This window comes from Brachionichthys hirsutus, chromosome 18 (assembly GCF_040956055.1).
Source record: "Brachionichthys hirsutus isolate HB-005 chromosome 18, CSIRO-AGI_Bhir_v1, whole genome shotgun sequence".
NCBI lineage: Eukaryota > Metazoa > Chordata > Actinopteri > Lophiiformes > Brachionichthyidae > Brachionichthys > Brachionichthys hirsutus.
In genome coordinates this window covers 8,888,308-8,914,241 of record NC_090914.1, presented here as the reverse complement: position 1 = coordinate 8,914,241, position 25,934 = coordinate 8,888,308, and the positions used below count along the sequence as shown (strand labels likewise).

General features: G+C 45.1%; 2 protein-coding genes across 2 annotated transcripts; both read right to left on the bottom strand.

The window, feature by feature from the left end:
- Nucleotides 1–1,158: 1,158 nt before the first annotated feature.
- On the bottom strand, nt 1,159–16,128 carry nin (ninein (GSK3B interacting protein)). The gene is made up of 27 exons (XM_068752237.1): nt 15,937–16,128; nt 15,143–15,227; nt 14,748–14,920; nt 13,841–13,886; nt 13,583–13,758; nt 13,281–13,427; nt 12,956–13,123; nt 12,706–12,842; nt 12,448–12,588; nt 12,145–12,319; nt 11,918–12,028; nt 11,335–11,424; nt 11,082–11,217; nt 10,848–10,969; nt 9,612–10,720; nt 6,427–6,525; nt 6,264–6,333; nt 5,718–5,885; nt 5,550–5,636; nt 5,259–5,411; nt 4,995–5,141; nt 4,723–4,902; nt 4,514–4,639; nt 4,329–4,430; nt 4,042–4,134; nt 1,793–1,906; nt 1,159–1,377 (listed from the first exon to the last, which is right to left on the bottom strand). The coding sequence occupies exons 1-27, from the start codon at nt 16,126–16,128 to the stop codon at nt 1,159–1,161; spliced, it is 4,566 nt and encodes a 1,521-aa protein (XP_068608338.1).
- Nucleotides 16,129–18,373: 2,245 nt separating this feature from the next.
- On the bottom strand, nt 18,374–25,682 carry pygl (phosphorylase, glycogen, liver). Its single transcript, XM_068752238.1, has 20 exons — nt 25,440–25,682; nt 25,138–25,239; nt 24,979–25,057; nt 24,633–24,736; nt 24,037–24,168; nt 23,777–23,888; nt 23,421–23,503; nt 23,199–23,336; nt 22,971–23,063; nt 22,424–22,570; nt 21,892–22,055; nt 21,606–21,720; nt 21,315–21,416; nt 20,839–20,986; nt 20,291–20,349; nt 20,059–20,200; nt 19,749–19,956; nt 19,521–19,655; nt 19,275–19,341; nt 18,374–18,837 (listed from the first exon to the last, which is right to left on the bottom strand). Exons 1-20 carry the CDS (start codon nt 25,680–25,682, stop codon nt 18,649–18,651), a joined length of 2,562 nt encoding a protein of 853 aa, XP_068608339.1. The 3' UTR covers nt 18,374–18,648.
- Nucleotides 25,683–25,934: the final 252 nt, after the last annotated feature.

The following is a 25,934-nucleotide window of genomic DNA, read 5'->3' as shown; positions in this document are numbered from 1 at the left end:
GGTCCATACCGGGAATGGTTCCGTTCGGCCCCTCTGGAAAGCATAAACATCATCAGGAAACAGAAAATAAAATTAATCTGAACATGAATAATTCAGATTAATTTTTTGATTGCTTCATTTGTGAAAAAAAAAGAAAACCTCAAAATTACGTGTGTATGTATAAAACAATTTAATTACAAGGAAGGGTAATAAAGATATTTTTCTCAAACTGCAGCACAGATGAATCCAGTCAGATCAAATATAACTCATATATTTTAATTTTGACGTAATAAAGCGTTACCCTGTTTGTGATGTGACTTTAGTGTCCATGCTGCAGGAATTACAAACATTTGGTCCTTCATGTGACTCAAAAACATTCAAAATGACATGTTCATGAGGTGGGAGAAAACCAGAGCACCCGGAGACAACCCCATGCCGATTAGAATCAAGAGGAAGAATTGTCTCTTCCATTACTTTGACATAGGCTTTTTATAGATGGACAAGCCTGATTTATATCCCACATGCTTCCTTTTCCCGCAGTAAGCCATTCTGAGTTGATCGCACAGGACACCCCACTTTTTTCTTTTATGCAACTAGTGTCCTTTTGTTACTTAATTCATTGTTGTCTTCCATGCCTGTCCACGTTTGTATGTCATTGCAAAAACCTTGGGGGAAAACGGTGAAACAAGAAAGAAACATTCAAAATGACACAGCTTCATGTAGAAAACTTTGCATATTGCGACTTGACAAAGTGAATTTAACTTCAGTCTTCAGGTAGTGTTATATTAAAGCCTCAAAGGTCACCTGATTATTTGATCTGTTGACACAATTTCACTCCCCATAGTTTTGGTTCCTTTACATTAAGGCTTGAAAGGCACAGCATAGAGAGGTTAACACAAATGAAGTCTTTGACAACATACACAAAAGAGCACTTAATAGAGTATTTCAGTTTTGATTCTCCTACAAAGAGGAAAAAAACATGCAGCTAAAATATATATATACAGTATGTCAATTACACTAAAATAACATGTTTTTCTTTACAGGAACAAACATTAACGGGTTAAAATAAAGAAACACAAATATACTGAGGGTAGTAAAAAATACATTTGGCTGCACCTGCTGCAGCAGGAAAACATTTTAAAGGACTTGTCAGTCAAACTGGATGGAAGGACACTTGGTTCACGACGAGCATTTATAGTGGTACGGTAGTGATGGGAGGGCCGTGGAGTTCAGGTCGCGTACGATTTTGTTCAGGCTGGAGATTTTCTCTTCCAGCAGGTAGTTCTTCTTCTCTGTGATTTTCTGCCATTGCTCCGTGATCCCCAGAGCTTTCAGGAGCTGGGTGTTTTCCACATACAGGTCAGTGATCAACATGTCAGCTTTGCCGTTCTTGTGCAGCTAGAGGATGCCAATAATAAAAAAGGATTTCAATGATGATGAGTTGTGGCATGTTGGCAAGGAAATTGCAGCACAAAGAAATGTCAGCAGTAATTAAACATTTAACGATGCGTTTTCCTTTCTAAAATGCAAAAGGTCTGCAGTCACAATGAAGCAATTAAAAGATAAAAATAGCTCCATCAAGCCAAACCAAAGCATAAGTTGTCATCTTTGCAAAAACAGATGACAACTTAATTCAGTTTAACAGACTTAATGGTCTAAAAACCAGTCTGTCTGCACGCGTGATTGCAGCCTCATCAGGAAGGAAACATTGTGCATCATGTGCGGTTTCATGATACAAAGAAAAAAAACGCATCAAGTTTGAGTTGACGTTAATTTGCTGCTCTAACGATCAATAAGATCTATTTGAACTGACCTGTTCTTTCAGCTGAGCAACCTTCTCTTTGAGCAGCAGTTTGACGTTATGCAGCGACAGCTCAATTTCCTTCATGCGCTCCTCCATGTTCTTCATCTTCCTTTCCCTGTTATCCTGGTGAGAAGGGAACAGTGTCAATAAATTGCTGCAAATGTCACCATTAAATTTGATTTTCCTTTAAAATAAAAGCTGTGCTAAAAAGAATCAACTGAGAACACACAGTAATAAATATCATGCTTTTATTTTATCCTGATATATGGATTAAATGACATTTGATGGACCAAAAAAAAGAGAAATATATATATAAATAGCTATAAAAAAATTATGCATTTATTAATCTACTGAAATAATTTAAAACATAAATAAACTTAACTATTAATATAAAATAAATTTGTGTCTATACATGGTGCAAAAAAAGACACGTGACATTTAATGGATGACAGATTGTTCCAAGAATTAATATTAGAATAATTCAGTGCGACATGTTTGAAGAGGGAAGAAGTGATTCACTTTGTTTGTGCAGCAGCAACAGAAAAACAAACACACAATCCAAGAATGCAGAAAATACAAGTTACGGTTAAGTTGGCTTGAAGAAATACAAACGAACAACAACAGTGGAATCTACATCCCGACAGGACACAGGCGGTAACTTTACAAGACAAATGCAGGTGATATTTATCAGATAACTGTCAGTAGGCCTCGTATTAATTTAACAGCACGAGATGGAGCCTCTGATTATGTCATACGCTCTGTGTCAGACATGATATATAAACCTAGCTTCAAAAGGTTCTCATTTATCTAATGCTTTAAAAACAGGGTGGAATGTCTTCCTCAAAATAAATCCATAAATAAAGCAAACAATGTTCAAGTGAGGTGCAATTATTTTTTTGGATGATTCAATTAAAATCCCATTGGGGGAAAGAAAAAAATCAGCAGCCTTTCCTGCTGCCTCACAGCAGAGGAACGTTATTCCACATTCAAGTCTTTTGTGTCAGGCGCCACTTTGGCTCTCCTATAAGGACGCATCATGTGCCACGGTCAGACTTAAATCCCAGCATAGCAGAGGAAGAGCAGGAAAGACAGGTTAGTGCAGGAAAAGATGCTGGTGTTAGAGTCCACCAATCCGCCGGTAGCTGTCTGCGTGAGCTGCCCTCTGATCCGGCACCGCCCCCTGGAGAGAGAAGGCAGGTTCACTTGACCACGACCACCTGTCCGCTCATCCTAAAAGCCTACCTGGTCCAAGCAGGCCTGCACTCAGGTCTGCATGGATGCTACAGCTAGAAAAATGCAAGCAATGATGCCCAAATATATAAGAAATAATCAAACGAATAAACACAGACAACACAGAAGTGATTAAAAACACAAAATAATATTAAACTCATTATGATAAAGTCATTTAAAGCTGTTTTTTTTTTAAAATATAATTAGACAGAATGAAACAGAGATTAGCTGTGGGCAGCAAGTCAAAAGTCCTGGATCTATCAAACATTTGTCTGTATTCATTCATTCCACTTATTTCAGAATAATATCGACTGCTTTGGGTCTCCAAAGCATCAGCAGCATTTTGTATTAAGTATATACTTTGTTGTGTGTTATTAATACAGCATACATTGTAAGTTTACTTAGTCTTATAGTACTGTAGTTAATATATTAAAGATATTTAATCATTTCGTTGTATCCATCATGCTGCTGATAGACAGCATGTTAATTACAATAAACCACCAGTGGGATGATTAACTACGTTTGTGTCACTAATGGGAGCCAGACGACATCCGGATGACGACACTCCTGCAACCGCCTTCAGTCGTTCCATAGAAACTTAAATAATGACGACAGCGATGAGTTCAATATCACACAGGAGCTGCAGATTAAATACCAAAACCAGGAAGTGAACACTTGACATAAAGAGACGATCTGTGATGAGAATGAAAGCAAACAATGAATGAAAGCGTGATGGAAAATAAAATTAATTAATCACAAATAACTCAAACTCAGTTCAGGTGTCTTAAAATAAACTGCTGTAACGATAAGATGTTAGAACCTCAGGAAAAGGAAAAAGAGAACACATTTTCCCAACACCAGAACAAAGTGACAGTGGAAGTGTTTACAATTAATTCCCCGTTATACCCCAAAACAATGAACTTGTCATTACCCAGGTATTCATTATCCTTGATAACACCAGCAGAATGTGTTTGCATCTCAGTCAGCGACTGTCCAGCTCTTGCAACAAATGTAAGTTTGATGCGTACCTGCACATTTTCCTGCTCTTCACCTCGATGCAGACCCCTGGGCATCCTGTGAGGCGATGGAGGCAGAAGGCCAACGAAATGAGCCTGAAATGTCTGCAGAGAGAAGAAAAAATCAGCAACAGGAAACAAGAACATTACCAACTCCTTTATTCCAACAGGAATCGTGGAGGTCGAAGCGATATAAGGGCGGAAATGCTGAACATAACCAGAGAGAAAGCAACACAAATCGTTCAATCATAAGTTATAATAAAATAACACACAATAGAACAGCTGGAATCAAGACCTACGTCCAACAGCTGCGCCGACAGTCGAGCCATTTGAGCTTTAAGAGCCTCGTTTTCTTGCTGAAGGCTCTCCAGCTCAGCTTTCCCTTGCCCTGCCTCACAGCTCTTAAACACAAAGCACATCATAAGAACTTGAACAGATGCGACACAACCAGAATGTTCGGGGCGAACATTCGTGCCATTCAGACCTTGGCGAGTTCCTTTTGTTCCTCAAGCTCCTGCCTCAGCGAGGCGTTCTCCTGCTCCAAGGCCGTCACCGCGGACGACGGGTTGTGCTCCGTCAGGGACAGGATGCTCGCATCAAGCTGACGGACCTGCAGATGAACAAATGAAGGGCTTACAGATGCCAATCCAAGCAGAAACAGAACGGCCATGAACCGGTTAATACATTCATCACCTTTTCTTTGGACTGAACAAGGTCTTCTTTGATGTCGTGCATTTCGGCATGCAGCCTTTCGTTTTCCCGTTTCAGCAGCAGCCGATCCTGCTCCATCAGCCGGGACGCCTCACTTCTGTTGCGCTTCTTGCTCGGACTATGGAGACCGCTTGAGTGAAAGGCCATCTCCGAAACACGGTTCTGTGTAGAAACGTCCAGGTTACAGCATGACCAGGTTCCAGCAATGCTCTTTGAGTAGATAAAGACAGAAATGTAATTATTGACGTCTTTACTTTATCGTTCAGGACTTGCAGCCGCTTGCGCAGCAGTGAAACGTCTCGTCTGAGGGAATCCCTCTCCTGCTGAGAAACACGGAGGTCTGCCTTCAGACGAGCGCTCTGATGGTCGACGGCCTGAACAGTTTCCTCCAGCGTCTTCACCTACAGTCAATAAAAGACATTCAGGGTTCGACGCTCTTCGCTACCGTAAACATTTCACCATTACAAATGTCAAAATTGAATGGTTTCCATTCAAACTCGTTTCATGCCGTCTCTCACCCTGTCTTCAGCGTTGTCCAGTTGGTTGCGGAGGCCCCGCTTCTCCTTGTCCGAAGCCTTCCGCTCATCGAGCAGGTGACTGATCCGGATCTCCGTGAGATCGACTTTTACTGCCTGAGAATTCACACCGTGTATCTCAGCAGAGCATACGATCTATTCGTTTACTTTTTTTTTTTAAATGTGTCATCGGAGGTGAAATCCTGTTCCCCATTTCATGCTTTATCAAGGTCAAGGTCAAGGTCACATTGCGTGTGTGCCTTGATGGGGATAAAGAGAGTGCCTGACGCTCACCAGCTCGGTATTCTTCTCCTCCAGCTGTGCCGTGTCCTCCAGAGCTTTGGTTAGCTCCATCTCCAGAGCAGACACACAAGCTGCCAGCTAACACGAAACAACTAACAATTAACTACTTGCTACGACGCCACGGCGACCTTCAAACTGTCACACACAAACGACGCTTACCTCCGTCTTCTCTTCGGCCGGGAATGCCTCCCTCCTTTCGCTCTCCTTCATCAGCTCTGCCAGCTGTTGCTGCAGATTCTCCACCTCAGCAACATTTTCTGCGTCTTTCTCCGACAGCATCTCGTTGTCGTCCACCAGCCGCTGCTTCTGCAGACGCAGCTCTGAGATCTGAAGAAGAAGAACCCAAGCACTTAATCAACCGCTTCCAGAGGATGGAATTCTGAATTATCCCGGTACTAGTGGGTGATTTCCTTGAAATTAATCTTGATGACTTTTTTTTTTAAGGAAATCTCTCTGCAACTAATAAATGCATTTTCATGTTCAGTTCAAACTGTCATCCACTAAAATTCTAAAGGAAGAATTTTTTATTGACTTACTAGCACAGATGTGTCTACAATAAATAGCAAAGACCTTTTCCAGTTAATTAATTTTGAACAAACTCATTAGCCTTTTTTACTTTTCGGTCCAAGTTGAAACACTGCTAACGCACTAATGCGGTAACTTAAGCACACACAGCGTGATTTGTTTCGTAGCTTAGAGCCGTACCTGCTTCTCGAAACCGCCCTCTGCGTTTTTAGCTGCAACCCTCGCTTGTTTTAAGAGCTCCAATGATTGTCTGCAATCAGAAATGTAAAGAAAATCTGTTCACAGGACAAAAAGACAAAAATGGAGCGGTAATCATTTGCCCTTTAAATAGCTTTAGTCTTACCGCAACTCTTCCTGGGTCACTTTCAATTCCCCTTCCTTCAAAGCAGCAAGCTTCTGGCAGAGGACGAGGTTCTCTTCAGCAAGACGACCGGCCTGGGTTCTAGAAACAGATTAAACGCCGACAATTTGCACGACAGAATCCACATTAGCAATTTGTAGACATCGTAAAAAAACACCAGATTCTACAATTTACACTGGGATTGGGTAGGTTTCAGGTTTTCCCCCCCGATTCAGTGAACGAACTTAAACCGGTCTCCCATTTATGTGCTCCAGAGCATATGGCGAGCCAAATGCAACGCGTAGAATTTGAAGCATTGGTTTGGCAGGATGTTCTGAACGTCAAACCTACCCCAGCCCAAATTCACACACATTGAAACACTGGATCGCTTTCCCCCCATTGGTGTTCTACGGGGGGGGGGAAGGAGGCGGCACAAGTGGTCGGTTTTCTTTTGCGCGAAAGGAAACGGGCACAATCACAGGCGGGAGACGCAGCACTAGGTTCTGCTGGGGAACAAAAGGAGAGTGGATCTCAAAGCATCAACTGGGTGGGCCAATCGAGAAGCCGCAGGAGACACGGAGGGACGGATGGAGCCCTAGTTCCTCCTCACATTACCTACGAGCTCGTGTTGCTTCGCTCAGTGCCTGCGACTTGTCCTGCAGCTCGCCGACGGCTCTGCGGAGGCTCGTGTTCTCCTTCTCAGACTCCTCACAGCGCTTCAGATCAGCTTTAGCCTCTGGCTGACGGGAGTGATCCAGGAGGGTCTCCTCAGCGGGGCTCTCGGATCGTCCAGATGAAAGGCCGTCCCTCTTTAACGCACTGAACATCTCACCGTTCTCCTCTCCCCTCCCCACAGTTTCCTCCGTCAGTGAAACGTTGAAATGGTTTTGGAAGTCGTGGAAAATCCTGCTTTCAAGGCTCCAGACTCGCTCAAGTTTTCCGTTTTGGTCGCTCAGTTTAGCATTTTCACACACGCAGTCTTCATATCTAATCTGAAGACGTGCCGTCGTCAAGGACTTTACCTCAAGCCTTTTGACATGTTCCATCAGAAGAAGAATTTCCACTTTGAGGCTGTAGTTTTCCTCCTGTACCTGGTGGACAGTTTTGACCTTGACGCCATTATGAGCCAGAAGATTCTCCAGCATTTCACTCTTCTGCTGGAGGAGCGCGATCTTCTGACGTAGGAGGATGTTCTCCTCGGCGGCGGTGTTGTACAAGGCATGCAGCTTAAGGAAAGAACTCTCCCTCTCCGCCAAATCAGACTCTTCCTCCGTTTCTAGACAACCGTCCTTTACCTCAGCCGTGAAATCTCCGCAATCTGAAAGCTCATCTTGCCATTCACAGTCACCTGGTAAACAAGTACCAAGAGCCACTTCGTTCCCATCTTCGTCGGCATCTGCACCTTCGGATTCCTCAAGGGATGACGCCGCCTCAGACGTCATCTTCCGGGAAGCATTTGAGTCCTTTTCATCTGGATCAGGCGAGTCCGGGTTGCAGCAACCGCGTGACTCGTGGCCGATATCTGCCGACGGACGGGTGGATTTGGGGTCTCTTTCAGGCCACTCGTCATGGTTTGCAGTCACAAACGTTTGGCCCTCTCCTGGACCATCATTGTCGGCGCCGATGTCGCCACCATACGCTTTATGCAAAAACGTTGTATTCTCAGAACCGCTATTCAGAGCGGTGAAACAGACGAGTGCTTGACTTGAAGAATCTGCACAAACATTCAGACCCCTTTCCAGAGGTACAAAACACGTTTCCACAGCCACTAAAGAATTTATTTCATTTTGTGATTCCTCCTCTTCATCAAATTTCTCTGAAAAAGACAAATCCTGACAGAATTCCATCTCGAGCTCCTTAATCCTCATTTTAAGCCCATCTCTTTCTGCTATGAGCTCTTCTCTGTCATTTCCGTGAGAATTGTTTAGCTCCAGGGTGGCTATACGTCCCTGCAGCTCCTCGCTCTCCAGCTCAAAGTCGTCTGCTGCTTGTTTGAGCAGCATCTCCAGCTCCTCGAGCTTCGTCTTCATAGCGTCGCGTTCAGCTAGTAGCTCAGTGCTGCGTCTCTCGTAAGCGGACAGCGTCTTGTTTTTTGCTTCAAGTTCTGCCCTCTCCTCTTTAAAGTCCTCCACTATTTGTCTGAGCAAGAGCTCAGTCTCAACTGCTTTCCTCTCAGACTGAGCGTGAAGCGCGTCTCCCTTTTCCAGGCTCTCTTGAAGCCGGCTGTGGAGGCCGTTCAGCTGCCTGCTCAGCTCTATCTCTTTATTCTGAGCCGTGATCACAGAGTCCTCGAGTTCATTTTGCAGCTGCTGGTTCTTCACGGCGAGCTCTTTTGTTTTCTCCTGATGAAGCCTCTCTAGCTCATGAGATTCTTCTCTCCACTGTTGGTCTCTTCTCTTCAGTTCTTCCTCCATCATTTGGCTTTGTTGCTTTGCATTCTCAAGGGCCTCCTCTGCCTGGGCCTCCCAGTGCCGTTTCTGCTCGACAAGGCTTTCAGAAAGGGCCTCTACTTCACTTTGGTAACGTTGTTCAAGTTTCAGAATATAATCTTGAAAATGCTTTGCAACAGATTCTTGATCTCCCAAGAAACGATCTTCCACTTGCTTGATTCTCTGGGAGAAGCTGATCTGGATTTCCTTCCTGTACATGGTCATTGAATGTTATAGCAAGACAGCTTTGTTATAGCAGATAATGAGATTCTTAGAAATGTTCCTTTTGCGTAGAATTTCAGATTATTTTTCATGCATTGCAAATGTAATTTTTGTTTTTGGAGACCTCGCTTGCAGAGTTTGATCACACAAAGCCAGACTCATACCGTCTATTCATTACAGGGATTATAAGGCCAAAGAGCCAAAAGTCGATCATCTAGGAATGGAAAGCGCTGGCGTGGCTCTGTCCAGGGATTACAGAGTTAACCTTCAAGATATACGCAATTTAAAATTCTTTTGTACAATTGTTTTGTTTGACAATATTAAAAATCCAAATGTGTTGAAGCTGAAACCCATTAACTGTTATATTATGACTGATGTGAAAAAATAAAAGAAGGTACTTGGATAAAAACAAACAAAACCTGCAAAAAAACAGACCAGCTGCTTCTCCCCCTTCGCGTTAAGCAGCAACAGCTTCACTTTATAAACTGACCTTAGGATGACAACAACAGCTAATGACGTTAACGATGACAATCTCACCTCTCTTGAGCGATGTCATCTCGTAGCGTGTCCAACACGTTGCTCAGAGCGTCCCTCTCCTCGGTGTGCTTGACAGTCAGCTCCTTCACAACCTCCCTGTGACTCTCCTCCAGACACGCCACCTCCTCTGCCATCAGGAGTTTTTGCCTCTCCTCCACCTCCTGCATCTCAGACTCGGACTTCGCCCTCTCCTCACTCAGCCGCTCTTGGAGCATGCCTTCATAATCCTCCTCCAGCTGTAGCCTCTCCGTCTTGCACTCCTCCCTCAGCTTTTTCTCCCTCTGCTGAAACTGCTCTTGAAGATGGATTCTTTCTTGCAATATTCTTTCTTGCAGAGCCTCCTCCTGACACTTCAGAAGCCGGGCTCGTTCACTCTCCCACTGCTCCCTGAGCTTGCTCTCCCTCTCCTCCTGCTCCTTGATGAGCCTCAGCATCTCTTCCTCCAGCAGCAACTGCAGAGACTCGTTATTTTGCTCGTCCAGCCGAGTTCTCTCTGTCTGCCACTGCTCTGTCAGCCTCTGTGCAATCTCACCGCGTTCTTCTTCAAACCTCACAGTTGCCTCCTCGAGTCTGGCCTTAAGTTCATCCTTGTGGATTTGCTGCAGTAGCTCCTTCTCCCCGTTGAAATCATCTAACAATCTCGTCTCCATCTCAGCCCTCTCTTCCTGCAGTTTCTTTCTCTCCTCTCCCAGCCTGGCATCAGCTAGTCTTATATGGTCCTCCTCCAGTTTGTTAATCTCAACAGCATGTTGGGCTCTTAGCGTCTCCATCTGACTGAGAAAGGCTTGATCCCCCTCAGTCTGCTGGGCTTCTATAGCTTTAAGCTGCTCGTCCAGGTCTGCAGCATAGGTGTGGGCTTCTAGCAGCTCCTGTCTGAGAGCTCCCACCTCCTCCTCTCGCAGATTCCCTAGCTCTTCCCTTTGCTTGGCCTGCATCTTCTCCAGCTCCGCCTGCTCTAGCCGGCTCTGGAGCCCCTGTGCACGGCTCTGGATGCTGGCCATCTCCTCCCTTAAAGTTTGGATTTCCCGCTGGTACTGGCAGGCTAAGGAAGCTTTCTGGTCTACATGAGATGCATTCTGCTTTTCTACCGTCTTGTCAAATTCATTGATCTGTGGGGGGGTACAAGAATATAGCGGAATTTAATTTGCGCCCTGACACAATGTAGTATCCTGTTGCCATCAAATTAACAGACACCTTGGTGGTGGACTAAATAAAAAGGGTACATAGTAGGTTCACCTTGCTTTGCAGCCGGTTTTGTAAAGCCTCCATTTCCTGAAGGTGCTGCTCTTTCAGCTGTTCCAACATCATCTCTGCTTCGAGGGTCATGCTAAATGGTTGAACGTCCTCAGAACCAATGCCTGCAAAAAAAAAATATATATTTAAGAGAGGGTTTTAAAGCATGCCATAAAGAGATGCAGTTAGTAGTCTGTAATATTTCTCCATGGACAAACATGTTTTCATCAGGCCGACCTGGATCCGAGTCCATGCCGGGGCTTTTACTCTCTAGCTCTTCAGACAGAGGTTTGTGACAGGGCTGAGGAATTCGTCCTAGACTCTGGACATCCTGCAGCTCTGATTGCAGCTCATCAATACGATCCTGCAGTTGCTAGTACGTAAAGTAAAAAAAAAAAAACAGAGCATGTAAATTATAAACGGGGAGAAAGAAAGAGCCTCACAGACTACATAATCGGTGTTCACTTTTTTGTGATTCGATTGAAATTACCCTGTACTGGGCTTCATAGCTGATGTGTAGTTGTTTAATCCGCTCCTCTTGCAGGAAAAACTCTGTGCTGCCAGGGTCCACGTCGCCAAACTAAAGAGAATACACATACGAGTTAGTAGCTGCACAGAAACATTCAAACGAAGAGAAAAAGACTGAAAATTGTAATGAAAAACAGGAAACACTAGACTAGCAAACCTCAAGTACAGCCACCTCACGGCAAACAATATTAGAACTATGTCAACACAGGGTTGTGCGTAGTTGAAGTGCGAGTATCTGTTAGCAGGACTGCACAAAAGACTTGGTAGGAGTTACGGGAATATAACAAGCAGAACATTACATTTTGGAGTGCTGGATAAAAAGGATCCCTACCTAAAAATAATTACTACAGTTCCTCCATGGCCCGTGTTTTCTGCTTCCACCAAGTTTCATAAAAATGCTAGCAGTACTGTTTAGTTAGCTACGCAGAGAAATAAACCCAGAAAAAAACACATAAAATCCTTTGTGGAAAGAAATGTGTGCAGAATTATGTGCATCTTCCAATCACCACAACAAAAGATGATGAATTAAAACTTTTTCTCCGTACCTGCTCTTTCATCATTTTGTCCACAGATGTCTGGAGTTTTTCGATTTGGCTTTGAGCCTCCAAAACATTTTCGTTGCTGTCCAGCAGCTCCATTTCAAGACGTCTGTTTTCCTACAAAATATAAATACCAACAATGGTCATGCTTACAAGATGCTTGTCTTTTACGTTACGCATACGAGGTGGTGAGAGAGAGAGAGAGAAACTAAGGCCATCAAATCAAACGCCACCTTCACAGAGATGGAGAGGTGGTCCCTGAGAAAAGATTCATCATCCCTGATCTTCTGGACCTCTGCTTCCATTTGCTCGCGCTGCAGGCCGGCCTGCTGCTGAAGCTGCTCCATCTCCTTCCTCAGTTCCGATCGCACTGCTGTCAACTTCTCTTTATGGTCCTGTTCAAGTTTCCTACGAGTCAAACATGAAATCTATTTATTCTCTACGGCCGAGTGGATGGAGGACCTGCTGCTGCGATGAAACGGGAAGGCTAATGGTGAAATAAAAGGAAACCTGGCGTAACCACGGCGATAACTTACTTGAGATTGAGGTTGTTTGTGAGCTCAATAGCAGAGTGATGCTCATCTACTTCAGCTGCCAGCTGAGATTTTAGTCTCTCTGCTTTCTCCAGGTCAAATCGGATCTTCTCTTTCTCCTGGAGTTCTCTGTCCACCCTCTCTCTAAAAAGACAAGGAATAACAAAAATTAGGTAAAAATTATCATGCAGGTTTTTTTTTTATTATTCCGGCTCAATAATACAGCTAATCAACTAGACAATTATTATAGCGCTGACTTACAGCAGATATCTGATCTCAGTTTTGAAGCTCGCTAGCGCTACTTGGTGGATCCCGTTCTTCGTACCGAGTAGCTCGTTTTCAAGAGCCGTGGTGAGATCGTAAAGACTCAGTTTTCCCTCGAGACTGAAATTTAAGGCCTGCAAAAATAACAAACGGCTCGTATTTGGATTTCATCAGGATCTTTATGACGCCAATAACACGAAGACAATAACAGACGTAACCCAGGCAAAGGCGTGTACGGTTCTGGTACCTGCAGTATCTCACTGCCGTTTTCTATTCCCTCGTCCAGCCAAGCATCCAGGACGCATTCGACTGGAGTGAAACCCGTGCCGTCATCGAGGGTGGAGAACAAACGCATCCCGATGGTGCTGGTTAGCACTGATGGCGTAGCTATCCTACGGCCGCCCTCATCAAAGGGCTGGATGGACAGATGGGAACAAAAATATGGTTAACCATTTAAAAATGTTCAGGAATTAACTGATTTTATCTATATTTGTTTAAGAATTTTTTTTTTTTTTTTTTTGCAAAACAAAAAAAGCTTTAACAGGAAAAGAAACACAAAGCCAAGGCGTTACCTGAGTGGAGTGGTGTCGTTTCAGCTGTCTGTAGGGGGTGGACGACGATGGGGTTGGAGGTTTGTTTGGGTTTAAAACCCTGGAAGCAAACTCCTGAACATTCATGACTCCATCTCCCGTTAGACTTTGGAGCACATCCACATTTAACTGAAAAAATAATTTGACATTTTTTCCTGATGAAAATCATTTTGGTTTTTGCACATCGTCAGCCAGAGTTCATTGCAGTTTGTACTCAAATACTGATCCCGATATTTGCCAAGCCTCCTTGTAACAAACCGTCTTCCACTCATAATTAATCTCACCTCCAGGCCAAGATGTTCACAGAGAGAGATGAGTTCAGAGTGAGCGGCACATCCATCCCAAGATATCGCCAGCTCGTCGCAGGCCTCCCGCAGTCGCTCCTCCGAAGGGGATGGCAGAGGGTTGTTGGATTTCCGAGGAGTGCTTGGATCGTCTGGGTTCCAGAGACGCATCTGGCCTACACACACACACACGAGGTAAGAGACTTAGGATTTAGTTACGGATGTGAATTCCATGACTCCTCCGGGACTCTGACGTACCTTCTGCTTCATACTCCTCTGTGCTTGTTTCATGAGCGTTCCAGCGCTGCGATAGAAACAGAAATCACATCCTCAGCGAGGCGTCTTGTTTTTAAAGCTCTTGCTATGGTACAATGTATAATATAGTACCACATTCTACAGCCACTGTTCCCAGCCTGCCTACCAACTGCTTTTAGACCCCCACCTTTTCAAAATGACCTCATTTAAAGAACATATCTGAAGCTGGAAATAGTGGAGTAAATTTACGCCGCTTTAGATTTTGGACCGGTCACAACTTTTTCATTTAAATATATTTCTTGTGATTGTCAGGTCATATGAAAGGGGGGAGGGGTTTGTCTTGCCATGACCCCCCCCCCCCCCTTGCTCTGTTAACCAATCCCACCATGCCCCTCTATTGTTTGGCAGACAAACAATGAGGGGAAAGCCGACCAGATGGGATTCTGCAAGTGGCATTGTGATACATGGTGTACAGGCATCTGTGAGGGTGGGGATAGTGGGGCTCATTGTTCCTTCATCACAGTCTGTCCTCCTCCCAGAGCACCAGGTCTTCAGTCCACTGACCCCTCTTCCATCTGCTAGTCCCCCACGCCAAACAGAGGATAGCTGCAATCTAAATGAGTCAGTGCCAAGACACGCTTCAATTTACAGCCGTGTAATAAAACACTAAGCGTGATGTTAAATAAACGCTTCCGTCAGAGCTCCATAATGCCTGCAGCGTCATTTTAAGTCAGGGTTGCTATTCGATGATCAACATCCTTGTGACTCCTGTGCTTGAGTCTCTTTGTTAGACTCAAGATCAACCCTGCATTTCGTTAAGCTGATTAGCTAAGAATAAACGCTGCCGGTCGGTGAAAAACACGAGGACACGAGGAGATAAGGATGGCCTCTGTTCCAGTCAGCCTTTTACCTCACGCTTCCTGGGAACACCCGAGTCACAGTTGTCGTCCAGATCCTTCTCTTCTGTCGGATTTGCATTTCTAACTTCGGACAAGTCGGAAAAGGTTTCTGTGAACTCCGGCGTGGAGCGGCGGCCGTAGCGTTTGCCTCCCTTCACGAACTTTGGTTGAATTTCAGGAGACTCTGGAGAGAATCAAATAAGTTCTTCAAAATTACTTCGACAAAACAGAAGTTAAACATAAGCTAAAACAGAACAACTAAAGTTTGCTCCCTTCCTAAAGGAGGTCATGATTTCACCACCATCTGTTTGGTCAGGGTTACACAAAAGATGCCACACAGATTGCCATGAGAATTATTTAATAATAATAATAATAATACATTTAAAAAAAAGATTCCAGACTTTACCCGGTTCGGTCTCATGGTCTGCTTCTGGTAGCTCGACAGGCGATAATACCAGAATCAGCGCGTTCTTGAACTGCTCAAAGTCAACCTGAAACGAGGGTTAAGGTTAGATTCTAAACTGAAGCGAGACATTCATGTTATGCTCAAAAATAGTAGAAACAAATCAGGACATTCCTTCAACTAGACGGAACTCTGCAAAAGCAGGGCGGAGGAGGGAGGTCACGCTCAAAGAATCAGCAGCTGCCAACCCTGAAGATGGTGATTCTCATTGTCCAGGCCGGCGGCTGCTGCCTTGTTTTTCTTTTTTGGGCGGGGGGGGGGGGGGGGGGGGGGGATTTTTGAATTTTATTGTTGGATAGCATGGCTCAAGAGTCAGTTCACTGGCCCTCTCCAGACAAACACTCTCACATGCAAGAAAAAAGCCATCCATGTCCACACACTGTATACAAATGCTGCCTGATGTAAAAGTGTGGCGCCCCCCCCCCCCCTCCCACTACTACTTCAGGCTGAACCCACACACACTAGAGACCCAGATTACACCAATGTCCTTTAAATTTCACACATTCCAGCCACAAAGAAATGGATCTACGAATGTAGGCACGCTGCCTCGGTCGTCCTGGCGACAGGCACCTCCAATCATTCAAAATGTATAACAAAGCACCAAAAAGCCTGGAGACACAAAAGACCCGAGTTCCAAAGGCATCTGCTAAATGTCCACGACACATAGAAAAAAATGAACTACCGTAATAACTTAAAAAAAAAGAAACATGCTTTCAGAATAAAATGTCTGGACTAACCCTGGCAGCGAGGCAGTCCTGGCTCTGCAGCAGCATGTGGAGGAGAGCTGGTGTGGCGTCATCCAGCTGGAGGGATTGGCAGAGATCAGCGAGCTCCCCTGGACGCAGCGAGCCGGAGCCGCTGGCGTCGAAACTGTTAAAAACATCTTTTAGACGCTCCTCGTAGTGATCCTGCTCTTGGGTGTCATCCATTCCACGGGACGGCACCCTGTCCTGAAGGAAAAGGAAGGAAGAATCTCTGTTTTTCCACATCTGAGAAAAAAACGATTAAATTATCTTGATGCCAAAAAAAAAAAAATCCCCTCACTGGAAATTTACAGCATAAAAGCTAAAACACTCAGAGTGTAAACATTAATCAACAGCATCTGCTCCTATCAGCACCTTTATCTAAGCGACTGAGCTGCCACCACGCTAGCCCAGCATCGTGTCTGACCAAAGGCTTTGGCTAATCCAATTAGGATGATTAGACAGCCAGGTAAAAACGATGGACGGACTCCTTCATCTGCATGAAAGGGAAGTGTCTCAATGTCAGCATTGCTACAAATAAATACTAATTAATCAAACTTCTCTGTTTGAGCCCAACGTACAAAGAGCACCCCCTCGACCTCCAGCCGGTTGGCAGGTGTGTGTCGTTGTCGTCGCCCCCCCCCCCAGACCTGGAGTCCCCATTCATCACAAACAATACAGACAAAAACCCAAATCAGTATTCCACATCTACACATTTCAGCTGCTTGTAAAAATATAAACAAATATCACTCAGCAGGCATCCATAAAGCGCGTAGCAAATACATTTGAAAAATAAACACCAGAATTATAATTGTTTTTAATGTCTGATGTTTTACTCAGCATTTATCCCTACACACGTTAACTCCGTCACCACACTGATTCAGTTTGCTCTCTCCGAGCAGGTTCTGATCCATCCATCCTGGAGGCCCCCCTCCTGCTCAGCTTGGTCACTGTGGATGTTTGACAGCTGCTCCAGCCGGGGTCACAAGGAGAGGTTAATCCTTCGCACCATTCCAGCATTCACTGGAGCCATTTAACTGGTCATTAATGCCAACAGATGTTATTTTGTTCAGCCTCGTGAAACCACATTCTGGATTGGGACGTGAATACGGAACAAAGTTTTAATACCATCCTTTGTTTCTCATAATCACATCATGAAGAAATATTGCTTAGTTGCATTACTTAAGTTGAGCTTGTGCGTTAAGTCTGATATGGAACCCCTTTGATCACCTTGAAAATGAAGTCTGTGACGAACTACGTCGAGTAAATACTTTCAGACTACAGTAGCTCTACATCTGCATACTTTTCAGACATCTTGCAGTTTAATCACACATCTTGTCTTGGAAGCAGTGCTGCAAGAATACTCAAGAACAGTAATTAAATCCAAAGTCAAGGTAGTTTTAAAACACAACACAATCCAAATAGGCAATTCTAATCTGCAAACTAATGATGTTCAGAATCCAGTAAGAAGAAGAAGCAACTGGTTGAGGCGAACCGAGCTCGCTGAATAAACACTCACCGACAAGCTGCCTCCTTTTCCAAACGCACACTTAAATAATAAAACGCGCCCTAAAACATGTCTCCTTCGCGGCGTCGCGGTTTCCCCGCAGCCCAGGGGAGACGTTTTATTCCCAAACTTCGGGCGCTGGCTCAGGCTTTGTGTGCTCGGCGGCGTTTCATCCTCCTTTCCGTCACTCTGTAGCGGATTTTGAAAAGCGTCAGGAGGAGGAGGAAGAGGAAGAGGAAGAGGCGTGGCTGACTGTTTGTTTGATCTGTTCCCTTGTATTCCGGGATGTTTTCTCACCTATGCCAGAAGCATACGTTTCAATGTTTGACAAGTAAGGCAATATTCGTACTATACAAACGCCCTTATCTCTCCCTGCTTGTTTTAGACTGAACGCTCCAGCCGTGCGCTATTTACGCATGCGTAAAAGCGGGCTATTTACGCATGCGTAAAAGCGGCACGATGTGTTGTGTTGTGTATTCGTGGCTCTTGAGTGCTGAACCAAAACCTACTGGATAAAACAGGACCATATTTGTTTGTCTTTGTCATTTCGTCTCAAAGGCATATACGCTCCCTGCCAGCCAATGGGAGGGGGGCCACGGGGAGAAGCCCTGGAGTGGTACCAGGAGACTCTCGGAGATGGCAGTCCTGTTATCATCTGTCTCCACGGCAACTTAGGGACCAGATGGGATGAAAGCCCCAGATAGAGGCGTTTGAATTGGTCCTAACAGAGTCCAGTGGGTATTAGAGGCCCACGGGTTAATCCACAGCCGCACGCGTTTGTGGGTAAATGAGCAAATGCAGCCGTGTCGTTTCTGCAGGGCTGTAAACCACAGAGTGGAACCGGTGAAGGAGAAAGATGTATTCTCCGTTCTGCCAAACCGTCCCCGTTCAATTTGTGTAACTGCAGTGTACATAATGCATCACACAAAGTTTTTATTTCAACACAAGGACAAAATACCAGCTCAAAAATGAACTCCTTCCTTTGATTTACAGACACATGCACGGGACTTTTCCAGCTATCTTGCGTGTAAACTCTCAGTAGAAACACGCTGCCATCCTCTGACTCAATTTACTGCACGCTATAAAATGAAATCAGGTGCGTGCGTAATAGCGAACCGCCTCGAGGAGCGGTTTGGAGACGCGTGCAGACTCAGACCGTGCTTGTAAACGTCAGGGCAGCCCTCGGTCGTGAAGAGGCGTCACATTTTCTTCAGAGCTCGGGCAGTTTCTTCGATGGCCTCCCTCGGCTCATTTGGAGGTGGGATCTTCAGGTCGGTGGGTTCGACGCCCCACACCTCTGTTGCGTACTCGGTAATGGTTCGGTCGCTGGAGAACTTTCCTGTGGCTGCAATGTTCTTTATCACCATCTTTGTCCACGCCTTTGGATCCTTTAAGAGGAAAATACAACATAGTTTATGTAAATATATATATATATATATATGTTAGTAGTTCTTTGTAGTGCTGTTTTGATAAAAAAATGAAGTAAAACACGTACAAGTATCCCCTCTTGTGGTCACGTAAAGCTTGTTTGATTTTACGCTCACAATCAGAAATACCTGCCTGAGTTTAGTGTGTTTCTCGTCATGTTCAAACACCGATCAAGAACAAGTTACAGAAACATACAAGTAGACTTAAAGATAAGGAAAGATCCTATAAGCTCACGTCAGTGTTTCACAAACTGGAAATATATTTTTCCTAACCTCAACCCAAAGCGCTTTTTTTTTTTTTTTTTAAATCAAACTCTTGTTCTGCTGTTGTTTACGATGAACTTAAGTTCTTCCTTTGCTGCATCTGTAGGGAGAGACACACAAACCTGCAGTGTTACCTGATAAAGGTTGCTGACTTTCTGTTGGCTTTTCATGTAGTCCTCAAAGTCTGCAAATACTTTGAAACTGAAGAGAGACGGAGGATCAATACATTTTGGCAGCTCAAACATAATAGAATTCACAGATGTTTGACATCATGATAGAAAAACATTTGACTAATGTAACATATCATATAATAATAATGATGTATTTTAGATGCTTATGTCAAATGGAACTGGGCTGCAAAGTAAAACAGCGTTTCTCACCGGTCATGTTTGAAGAGCATGTTCGTGAGGTCTTTAAAAAGTTCTGGATTTTTAGGACTGAAAAATCCACTTGTTATCTGGTCCATCACTTGTTTCAGCTCTGGGATCTTCTTGTAGTATGACATGGCATCATATCTGAAAAAAAAAAAAAGTATGCCCATCTTACTTGTAACAACTCAAAACGATCCAACGGTAATTTTTCCAGAACAAACACAATTATTTGGTTACCCCTTTTTGTCCAGTTTAGCCACATCCTCCACTCTCATGCCAAAGATGAAGAGGTTCTCCTCGCCGGCCTCCTCGGCCATCTCCACGTTGGCGCCGTCCATGGTGCCGATGGTCAGCGCTCCGTTCAGCATAAACTTCATGTTCCCCGTTCCTGAAGCTTCAGTGCCAGCGGTTGAGATCTGCTCCGACAGATCTGTGGCAGGTATCACTGCGAGAGAGCGAGGGGACTTCATTAAAAGGAGCGTCTCAATCTTTCATAGAAGGGTCTGCAGCTTTTTCCCATGTTGTAAAATAAAATAAAAAGCGATACCTTTCTCTGCTAGAGAGACCCTGTAGTTCTCCAGGAAGATGACCTTCAGCTTGTTTCCTACGGCTGGGTCATTGTTCACCACGTCGGCGACTGAGGTGATCAACCTGATGATCATCTTTGCCATGTGATACCCAGGAGCAGCCTGCAGGGGGCGACAGAATGCATTAAACGTATCACAGCACGCATGGCTCGAGTTAAGGAATTGATCTGTTTGCTTCAGTTGCTCTCTGACCTTTCCCCCAATAATCACAGTTCGAGGTACAAAAGGCGCCGCTGGGTTCATTCTGATGCCTTGTGAGACAAAATAGGGAGACAGAGATCCATTAAAAGTAATGCAATTTAAAAAGGAGAGGTTTCCCTATACAAATGAAAATTTAGACTGAAATTGGAATAAAGAAAATTTTCCTCTTTGCTTATTCCAGGAAATACCGTGTCCCCGTTAGAGCGTGCTGCTCCGGAACAGTTCTGTCGACTGTGGAACTTGGCACGCCTTTCCTAACACAGGAAACGGGATCACAGCTGTGGCTATAGATCCTCATTTCATGTTAGCTCTGCTCTTTCTTCTTAATTTAACTCTTCTGTTATAAACTCTTCATGCAATTCAAGGACACTGAATTGTGATTCCGTCTTTTTCAACAAACACACCATTTTATGCATAAAGAAAAGGGTTTATATGGAGGGAAAGTCACTATTTGAGTGAGTTATCCGTTTCACGAAACAGAAACTGATTTCCTGTTTACGACGGGGACGATTGCATGGAGAATTCCTGTGTTTACATACGGTTGTACATGGCGACGATGTGCAGGCAGTTCAGCAGCTGCCTCTTGTACTCATGGATTCTTTTCACGTGGACATCAAACATGGAGGACGGGTTTATTTTCACCCTGTACTCCTTCTCCAGGTACTGGGCAAATTTCACCTTGTTGTCCTGTGAGAAGACGAGACAAGACCCAGAAGGAAGGAGCCATTTGTTGAGGTACGGGTGCTGTCGGTGCTGCCTGTCTGGACCAGTACTCTAAATGCCACGGCGCATTAATCAGACTGGAATGTCTCTACCTCTCTTTTTATACAACAGACAAACCAACTTTCTAGAACATGCCATCTCCCTTTTCTTTGTAATAAAAAGTGCTAATATTTGACCAATCGTTAATAATCCATCAAAAACCAGACCGACACTCCAAGGAATTTCATTATAAGTATCTTTGAATACAAATCATTAAAAGGACACTGCATTAAATCACTTTGTTCCGCGATACCTGTTTGACTTTGGAGACATCTCGGATGAAGGCAGCATCATCAACAAAGTCGTTCAGTTCCTGGAGCCGGCTGAGGTCCTTAACGTAATCCTCCCCAATGACCTACGGCGAAATGAAAGATCACAATAAAGTGGGCGGGGAAAACTAGCTGTTGACGCCATCTGATATTTATTTGGGCTGGAAAGGAATTTGATCACGCAGCATGTTGGAGAGCATACAGATGAAGATTCTGGGGTCTCAGCTGTGACAAGCGTCTCTCGCTTATTTGTTTCTCGGGCAGCGCAAACAGACCTCGGCTATGAGCTCGGCCAGCCCGGGGTTGCAGAGCAGCAGCCAGCGTCGGGGCGTGATGCCGTTGGTTTTGTTCTGAAACTTCTCTGGCTCTAGATCGCTGAAATTACGGAATCTGATGAGGAAATAGGAGGAAAATAAAGTAGATCTGCTGAACGACGAGTTTGGGAGGCGAAAGATCCAAATAAATCAAAATAAAGGGGCGGATCCAGGAGTTTTTGCATTTTTTGGGTCGTTCAATGAACATTCATCAACACAGTATTCCTAGCTCGCAAACTTTACTTACACTTGAGTCTTGATGATGTTGGAGTGAATCTCAGCAACTCCATTGACAGCGTGAGATCCCACGATGCACAAGTGCGCCATGTTCACCCTCTTGCATCCGTCTTCTTCGATCAGAGACATTTTCCTCAGTTTGTCCATGTCGTTTGGAAAGAGCGCTGCAATCCCCTGCGGTCAACAACACAGATCTTTGAATTGAGTCTTAACACGCGGCGGTTTGGTCTCAACTCGTACCGACAGTAGTAAAAATGTAACATTGTAGAAAATGAAATGGCCCTGGACTTTGTTTTTCTTTTCCATCCCCATGTAGCACCCGTTTTCTCATCTTGAATCAATTTGCCCGTATCATATATAATCTTGTCTCATCTCAGGTTTGATCTCAAACACAGATGCTTCACCACTTTGCACAGTGGTTGGGAAGGGCTTGGTTTAATGAGTGTAATGCCAAACTAGTTGTTTATTAGAAGGATTACATGAGGGGTCCTGCGGTATGAGTTTGTGTTTCTGCTTGGGGACGCCTTAGCCCCCGTACGCACATTGAGGTGGACCTGGTTGATCTGGTAGATTATCTGCAGATGTCGGGGCAGGAGGGTCTCCAGCAGATCCACAGGCCAGCGCTCCAGAGCCTCCGGGAGGACCGTGTGGTTGGTGTAGGCAAAGGTGCGGCGAGTGAGGTCCCAGGCCTGCAGCGCAAGGAGCGTCACAAAACGCATAATACGTCACCACCTCTGAATCATGGGTAAAACTATCGCTGCACGTTTTGATTTTAACCGTTCAAATCAAAACGTTATAATCATGCAACACAGATATTTCTGTTCCATTTGTCAAGCCTTGTGTTGTTCTCTGACCTCCGATGGGCCTGATGTAAACTACCTGTAGAGGAAGGTCTAAAGTCCATGCTACAAGCGAGAGTCAAACTTGTAATGTTGCATTGCTATTCAAACAGTTGAAGGACCCAGTACCATCTACATCCCATCAATAACTCCCTTCTGATTCATACCTGATGGATTAGGGTTAGCACTAATGAAGTATAGCTTATTCATTACTGGTGTGAATCTCAAACCAAATCCAGTCGTCACCCACCACGTCCCAGTCGAGTTTCTCCATGTCCACAAAGATCCTCATCAGCTCGGGGATGGCCATTGCTGGGTGGGTGTCATTCAACTGGATGGCAACCTGGAACAAGCGTCACTCTTTAGGAGAAACTATCTCTTCAGAATATCAGCTGCTCGGGATCAGGAGAGACTGGGTTGAGTCTCCCTTTTTTTTTTTTTTTTTGGATTATTCAATAAATAAGAGAATGATGCTCACTTTGTCAGGGAAGCTCTCGAAGGAGGTTCGGCTGGCGTCGCCCTTCTTAGCGGTCTTGAAGCGGCGGATGATGTCTTGGAGGGTCGCCGCCACAACGAAGTACTCCTGCTTCAGACGAAGTTCTTTTCCCTCAAAGAACTACAGAGCAGAGACCTTCATTTTAGGGTGGGGGGCATGGATCGCCTGAGAAGACATTTCACACTTGTGTGACGTTCAACTTGCATTGTCGTTCGGGTAGAGGACGCGGGAAATGTTCTCCGCCAGGTTTCTGTCCAGAACAGCCTCGATGTAATCTCCAACATTAACTACGAGGAGGTGAAGCGCACTTTAGTCAGACTCTTACCGGATCATATCCATATTACACATTGCTGCGTTTCCCTAAACGTTGCAGGAGAAGCAATCTTTGGCATTGCCAACATCTTTTCGGTTGGTTTTTTTTTTTGCAAGGTGCCACCGTTGCAGCCATTTCCTTCTTTCTTTCTTGCTTGCTTAAGCTTTGTGCTGAAACCCTAAAACAAAATGCAGAAGGCGTGTTGCAAAAGTGTGTTTGTTTTTTTTTAATGTGAAATTGCACTCACAGTCTGTCAGATTAAAATCATTGGGTGCACGCGCTGACCACAGCCTCATGGTGTTGACCGTGTTGTTCATATAGCCCGGGATGGGCGTGTCATAAGGCATCGCCAAAACCACCTGGATGGATGAAAGTGGAAAAGCACAGTTCACAAGTAGGGTTTGCTGCTGCGACGCTAACGGCTACTTACGCCTTCACATGGTCAAACCTTCAGTTCCCCCGACCGGCCTCATCGGGACTAGTAACCTGCCACATCTTTACTCGTACCTGAGTGTCCACCCACTTGGAGCCGCCTCTCGTTTCTTCCACTCGCCCATAGAAATGAACGGGCAGCATGTATTCAGGACGTGCCTTCTCCCATGGGTTTCCATGTCTCAACCAATCATCTGCCTCCTCCACCTTGAGTCCAGCACAAAGATAAAAAGGCTTTCTTAAATGCAACAGTACATGTAGCCAGGTCCAAAAAATACTGTCCTCCTATAATGCAATGAATACAACGACATTTTAAGATCAGTCACATCCATGTAGAGATTAGATGAGGAGACACGTTTGGTAAATTTGCAAACCCGTCCCAACATTTGCTGAGTAGCAGCAGCAGGGATTGGACGGATGAGCCCAGGTTCAACCATCCCAGCGAGTCAACGCTGAGCTGGGACCCGGTTCAGTGTTCAGAGGTGCATGTTTGCAGTCCGGATTTGAACAGCAGATTGCCAGAGAGAAAGGGCTTGCAGCACAAGCCGAGTAGCCGTTAATGATTGGCCTGCTGTGTCGCGTTCTGACCCAATTCATTCCTACTTTGTCCGAACCCACTGCATGACAGAATCCTGCACGTGAGATCGTGCATTTTGGATGTCAGTTGGTACCTGCCAGCCGTCTCTTATCTTCTGGTTAAAGATTCCGTATTCATAGCGGATTCCATAGCCGTACGCTGCCAGACCCAGCGTGGCCATGGAGTCCAGGAAACATGCTGCAACAGGAAGCAAGATAAAAATCAAACCGGAGCGCTGAACTGGGAGAGAAACTGACGGTTGTTGCAGGAAGTGCAGACAAGGGTTCATTTGGTCAATTACACATCGTGTTGCAATATACCTGCGGCTTCACGTTTCTTCATGGACGGCTGACACAATAACACACTTGAGCGTTGTTGTAATGTGGCGATACCTGCTTGCTGGTCTTTTGTGCACTTGCGGTACCGGTTTAGCTTCTTACCTGCCAATCGCCCCAGCCCTCCATTTCCCAGACCCGCATCCTCCTCCATCTCCTCCAGCTCCTCCATGTCCAGGCCGAGCTACAGTAGCAAGAAGCATTAAAACCCATACAACAACACATGCATGTTTCTTTTGTTGCCTCATTGACCCGTAATCTGACCTGGTAAATGGCTTCATCGCAGGCGTTCTGCAGCCCCAGGTTGATCATCGTGTTTTGGAGCGTCCTCCCCATATAGAACTCCAGAGACAGATAATACACCCTCTGGATGCGTGAAGAAATAAAGCACACGTGTACTCGGAGACTCACGTTGGGACTAAATGTCCACCGCTTGATTTAGGAGAGCTGCAAGACATTTAAAGTCTTATAATATAAGGAACATGTTTGTGGAGAATGCTGAAAAGCTGCACCATTATCATCATCATCATCATCCGAGAGGAATGCACTGAGGCCCGGCCTTTTACCTTTGGGTCTACTTCATAGTAGAACTGCTGCGTTCTGATCCACCTGCCCACCAGGTGATCTCTCACGGTGTGGGCCAGGGCAAAGTAATAATCCCTGGGCGTCGCAATGTTTCTGTCTTTCACCAGAGTGAAGTGCAGATGGCGATTGAAGCCCTTCTTCAGCTCCGCCACGTTCTCCACTCCCACGATCCCCCTGATGCTGATCTGCTTGCGCTTCTCCTGGTCTGTGAGAGGTCTGGCCATGTTGCGGGCTGCTCAGTCAGGGAGGGGTGGGTGGGAGTTGCAGGCTGTCCTGTCTGGAAGTGAAGCTGAAGGGTAAGATGGTGTCAGCTTTTTGCTGCAGCAGTCTCCGCCCTCAGCTGCTTGTCATTGGCTGCTGCAGAGGGAGGGCGTTTCTCTGCCGGCCTCCCCAGCTGAGCAACAGGAAGCGCTCAAAGAAACTACAGATTGGTAGAACTCAGAGTGTTATTTAAAGATAAGTCATATTTAGTCATC

What these genes read in the sequence shown, in the direction of transcription:
- nin (XM_068752237.1), bottom strand. Translation starts at nt 16,128, where the DNA reads ATGGATGACACCCAAGAGCAGGATCACTACGAGGAGCGTCTAAAAGAT. An exon ending in AGGGCGGTTTCGAGAAGCAG is followed by an intron (nt 5,886 to 6,263) that starts GTACGGCTCTAA and finishes CTTCTTCTTCAG; the next exon opens with ATCTCAGAGCTGCGTCTGCA. An exon ending in TGCAAGTCCTGAACGATAAA is followed by an intron (nt 4,903 to 4,994) that starts GTAAAGACGTCA and finishes GTTTCTACACAG; the next exon opens with AACCGTGTTTCGGAGATGGC.
- pygl (XM_068752238.1), bottom strand. Translation starts at nt 25,682, where the DNA reads ATGGCCAGACCTCTCACAGACCAGGAGAAGCGCAAGCAGATCAGCATC. An exon ending in ACTATGAAGTAGACCCAAAG is followed by an intron (nt 25,240 to 25,439) that starts GTAAAAGGCCGG and finishes TCACGCATCCAG; the next exon opens with AGGGTGTATTATCTGTCTCT. An exon ending in TGATTTTAATCTGACAGACT is followed by an intron (nt 23,504 to 23,776) that starts GTGAGTGCAATT and finishes ACCTCCTCGTAG; the next exon opens with TTAATGTTGGAGATTACATC.